This window comes from Chanodichthys erythropterus, chromosome 16 (genome assembly GCF_024489055.1).
Source record: "Chanodichthys erythropterus isolate Z2021 chromosome 16, ASM2448905v1, whole genome shotgun sequence".
Lineage (NCBI taxonomy): Eukaryota > Metazoa > Chordata > Actinopteri > Cypriniformes > Xenocyprididae > Chanodichthys > Chanodichthys erythropterus.
In genome coordinates, this window is record NC_090236.1 from 35,598,564 (window position 1) to 35,603,835 (window position 5,272).

Sequence of the window (5,272 nt, forward strand, 5' to 3'; positions counted from 1 at the left end):
AACCCTCCGGAGCCGTGTGGAATATGTTTATGATGGATGGATGTGGATGGAGACACTTTCTTCAGCTCAGACTCATTTGGTAATGCATAGTGCCATTATAAAGCTCAGATGTGTCAGGATATTTATTAATATTTCTATAGTTTCTGCAATTACATTAAAATAAAAACAGAAAACCCTTGAAGCGGAATATACTGTTTTTACTGTTTACAGTTTAATGTTTTTTTTTTGTAACACACAATTTTCAACATTTACTGTACACTCTTTAATTCTAAAGGTTAAAAGGATCAGGCCTAACTTTAATTTAAAGTAGAGGAATTTGCTGACTAAACGTGAACTAATTTGATACTGCATTAATGGAAATTAATGAAACAATATTTTTATGCTTTTTTTGTTTTTATGCCTTTTAATCTTTTAATGTTTCTGGTTTTCTTTTATGGCTTATGATCAGCCTCACACAGGTGTTAGCACATATTTTATTACATTTGGGGCTGGATAGATTGTGGTTTTGATTGTGGTTTTCACTAGATCGGTTCAAAGTGAAAAGAGCTTCAGGTTTTTGTACGACGTGTTTCATGTTTTGTATCACTGGGCTCCAACTCTTAGAGCACAATAATAGAGAGCTGAATCTGACAGACGAACATCAGTAATAGTGAGTTCAGTGGATGTTCGTGATGTAGTCGACTGAAAGCGAGGATCAGAGGTGTCTGCAGCACTCCATGATCGAGCTCCTCTGCGTAATAAATACTGAGGTTCTTTGTTTGGATATTGTCTGTACCAGTAAAGATCAACATTTTCACTGTTTGTACTATATGAGCAGCTCATCTTGACAGTTTCTGTTTCTTTAGTGTTTTTTTCTCTCTCTTTATCTGGCTCAATGTTGTCTCCAGTCACCAAACCTGTCAACAATAAAAAAGTGATTGATTCGTGAAAGGTTGACAAAATAATACTGCAAACACATTTCATAGAATGTTTTACAAAAATAACAATTACTAAATTAATATAAATTTAGCCTTTGAGGTTTGAGATTTGAAAACAAAGTACATATTCATAATTTCACTAATTTCTCAGTAAATAACACACCTGTCCCCACAATGAGAATCAGTATGAAGCATGTGTCCATGTTGAATCAGATCAGATCAGTTCTCTGTTGAGGCTCTCAGTGCTTGAGCTGTAAGTCACTGCAGATCAGTCACAAACACACACAGGAACTTCCTGCTTTATAAAGGTGTGGCTTAAATACTAGATGTCTTCACATTTTTCAGTCTAATTTCCTCTCATTTCTCATGAAAATATTAACTGATGAAAGTATGAAGAATATTTACTTTATAGTTATATATATTTAGCTAACTTGTAACCATAATTTAGAACAAGTAACAGCTCAGTTTGAATGTGTACTTTATATTACATGAGAATCATTTGACATTTGACAGTTTCTTTTTATTTATGAAATTGATTTGTCAACTACAGTAAGACAATGTTGGTTTTAATGTGTTTCCTCTTTATATTGGCAAAGATTCACTCACTTTAGAATACATTTTGATTATATTTGATCACTTTTACATAAGCTGATCTCTCTCGTCTCTCATTGTAACAGGTTTTTGTAAAGATCTGATGTGTTTCCTGTGACTGTGGGCCTCAGAGCACAGTAATACACAGCAGAGTCAGACACACGCAGATCCTTGATCTTCAGAGGAACTGAATTTGATGAAAGTTCAGAGTGAAATCTCTCCTGGAACTCAGTGCCATTTTCTCCTCCATATTTGCTTCTTCTCAGGATGTATTTAGGAAAGTCATTTGCTCTCTGGATGTACCAGAATAAATCTTCTTGTGGGGAATCTGTTTTATATTTACACTGTAATGTCACTGATCTTCCTTCAGCTTCAGTCACATGTGTGTCTGGCTGATCAACTGTGTCCTCTGATCTGCACTCTGTGAAGGTTTAAGAATATTTCATGTACAGTACGATACAAAATATGACCAACTTGCATGAATATGAAGCTGTATTAAATGAAAATTCATACCAAGAATGAAGAGTGTGAAGAGAAATATATTCCTCAACTTGTGTGACATGACTGCTGAATAAACCTTGAAGTTCAGATAAATCAGCAGTGGGAGAATTTTACTTTTAGTATTATAATAATGATGATCCAAGGAGGAGCTTGTGGATACCCAATAAAGCTTCAGTATTGTCAAAGGAAATGTTGAGTAACTACTGCCCTCTTATGGTTAACTGCGAGTATTGCATAACTGCTACAGTGCCATCTCATAGAGTTCAATGTAAATGAATAAAGAGATTTGTTTTCTGAATTACTGGATATTCTAAAGGGACTGGTGAATTAAAGGACTGTATTTTAGGAATTTAATGTAATTTATCGTTCATACTGCCACACAGATTCACAATGTAATTTGCTGTTTAAATCACTTTAGAATTTTTATGTTTTAATAATTTTTTCATCTATGAGTGCACGATGACAGAGGATCCAAAAGAAACACTTTATTATACAAGTGGGAGTTCACAGGAGAAATAACAGAGGAACACATCCTCTTCCATAAACAAAACAGGACAAAGAACGAATAAGAACTCAGGGCTTATATACAGACTGGGTCATCAAGGTAGAAACTGAACAGGTGCGGGGAAATAATTAACAACCATGAAACAATGCTGCGTTCACGTCACCTCGTATTTACCGGATTCTTGAAATGACAACACGTGACGTTATATTCGGAGCTGTTCACGTCCTCGGACTAGGAATTATGCGTTTCCATGGCACCACTATCAACGCCTAAATGAATCTACAGCGGTCAGGTGGTAGCGGCCACGTGGTACATGTGGGAGCTTTCAGAAAACTCCCAGCTTACAAGCTGTAATTACGAGCTTACGAGGAGGTGAATGCTTTTTACAAGCTAGAATCTCGTAACTACAGGAATTACGAGGCCGCGTGAACGCACCTCAAACTTGAGGCAGGAAATGAGGACAAAGGAAACAGGAAATAGAACAGAAGCTGAACAGAATACACATGATAGCATTAGATTCATTACATATTTTATACTCTCTGTGTCTCTCTCATTGTCACAGGTTTTTGTACAGTGTTCTTGTGTTTCCTGTGACTGTGGGCTCTAGAGCACAGTAATACAGAGCAGAGTCTGATACTGCAGCAGAGGAGATGATCAGATCCACATGGTTTTGATTTTCTTTTCTGATCTTACTAGTGAATCTTTGATCTACATCAGATGGCTGAACTTCTTTTTTACTGTCTGGGATGAGCACAAGGAATTCAGGACCTGATCCGGGATATTGACGGTACCAAAGTAAAGACCGTGCAGAAGAATAACTGCAGGATAATGTAACATTTGAACCCTCAGCAGCAAACTCCTGTGTTTTTTCTGGTGTAATTGTGTCTCCATTACTGGCACCTGCAAAGAAAAGTGAAATGTTAGTTTTTAGTCTCAAAAGGCACAAAAATTACAAGACTATGCTTATAAAATGTGTCCATTTCAGTCACTTAAAGTGCACTTTTATATATTAAGCCCACAAATAAGACAATAAATAGGAAAAAAATGACATGACATACTTTATTGTAATAATAAAGGACAGCATTGATTTGATGGTACTTACATGCTAAAGCAGAGAACAGAATAACTGAATGGAGGATCATTGTATGTGTGCTTACAGTCTCAGCTTGAATGATCTGATGAAAGTCTCTGTCAGGTTCAGCAAAATACATCAGATATACATTAAGCTCCTCCTTCTTCACCATCTGGAAAAAGAGAGTGCATCTAAAAATCATTTCATCCCTGCCATCTTTTTGAACATGTTTTCCTCATAAAATGTCACAAAGATGTCAAAAAAAAAAAATGTTTTTTTTGCATCAGCAGTGAGCAGCACTTTAAACATTGTGAATATGTTTACTGATGTCACACCGATGCATTCAAAGAAAAGTAAAGCAGTTTTTTGTTATTTATTAAAAAAATTACATAAAATATTCATATTGAGGGAAATATATCATGTTAAAAACTGCACGAGTCCGAGCTCTTGGTTCTTGTCAGGATGTTGAAGTGTTTCAGTCTCAGTGGGCTTCAGAGCACAGTAGTAAACAGCAGAGTCAGACACACACACATCCCTGATTGACAGAGAAATTGAGCTTGAGGATTTGTTGAGATCTGCATGAAATCTTTCCTCAAATTCTTTTTCGCTGCTGCTTGATCCAGTTGAGAGTTTACGGAGCATGTAAACTGGGAATCCATTGGTTTTCTGCTGGTACCAGTAAAGATAAGGGTATTGGTCACTGGTGCTGTAAGTGCAGTGAAGTGTGACCACGTCATGTTCAGACGCTGTTTGAACTCTTGTTGGCTGATTAACAGAATCTTGTGTGCTGCACTCTGTCAGGAAATATAAAAGGAAAGAAACAAATCAGTTTTCATGTAAAGATAATAAAGGAATAATACAATTTAAAATCAAAGTTACTTTACCTAGAACTGCAGCCAATAGAAGTAAACTCTTCAGCCAGATTAACATAGTTTACATACAAGCATATAAAACTGCAAACGTGATATTAGTGAGTTATGATGATGATGAACATGAGCCAGCCTGAGTTTAGATTTCACTGTATGACTGTATGTTTGCACAGGTTAAACACATGTAGGAGGAGCTTGATAGAATAATAGACTACAATTCTGCCACAGTGTGGCCAGTTTCTGCAATTACATTAAAATAAAAACAGAAAACCCTTGAAGCAGAACTGGTTGCAGTTTTCACTTTTGGATTTTAATCTTTTTTTGTAACACACACAATTTTCAGCATTTACTGAACACTCTCAAAAGTTTAATATTAAAGGTTAAAAGGATCAGGCCTGCCTTTAATTTAAAGTAGAGGAATTTGCTGACTAAATGTAAGTTAATTTGATGCTGCATTCACAGAAATTAATGAAACAATATTTTTTATGCTTTTAACATTTTTATGCCTTTTAATCTTTTAATGTTTCTGGTTTTCTTTTATGGCTTATGATCAGCTTCACACAGGTGTTAGCAGATATTTTATTACATTTGGGGCTGGATAGATTGTGGTTTTGATTGTGGTTTTCACTAGATCGGTTCAAAGTGAAAAGAGTTTTTGTAGGATGTGTTTCATGTTTTGTATCACTGGGATCCAACTAGTAGAGCACAATAATAGAGAGCTGAATCTGACAGACGAACATCAGTAATAGTGAGTTCAGTGGATGAATCTGATGTAGTCGACTGAAAGCGAGGATCAGAGCTGTCTGCAGCACTCCAT

At 36.0% G+C, this 5,272-nt stretch overlaps 1 gene segment (V, D, J or C); it reads right to left on the bottom strand.

Moving 5' to 3' along the window:
• Positions 1 to 1,582: 1,582 nt before the first annotated feature.
• Positions 1,583 to 2,070, bottom strand: LOC137003811 (T cell receptor alpha variable 38-2/delta variable 8-like). The segment is given in 2 exon segments: positions 1,583 to 1,929; positions 2,022 to 2,070. Coding segments are annotated over 2 exon segments (396 nt in total).
• Between the last annotated feature and the right edge of the window lie 3,202 nt (positions 2,071 to 5,272).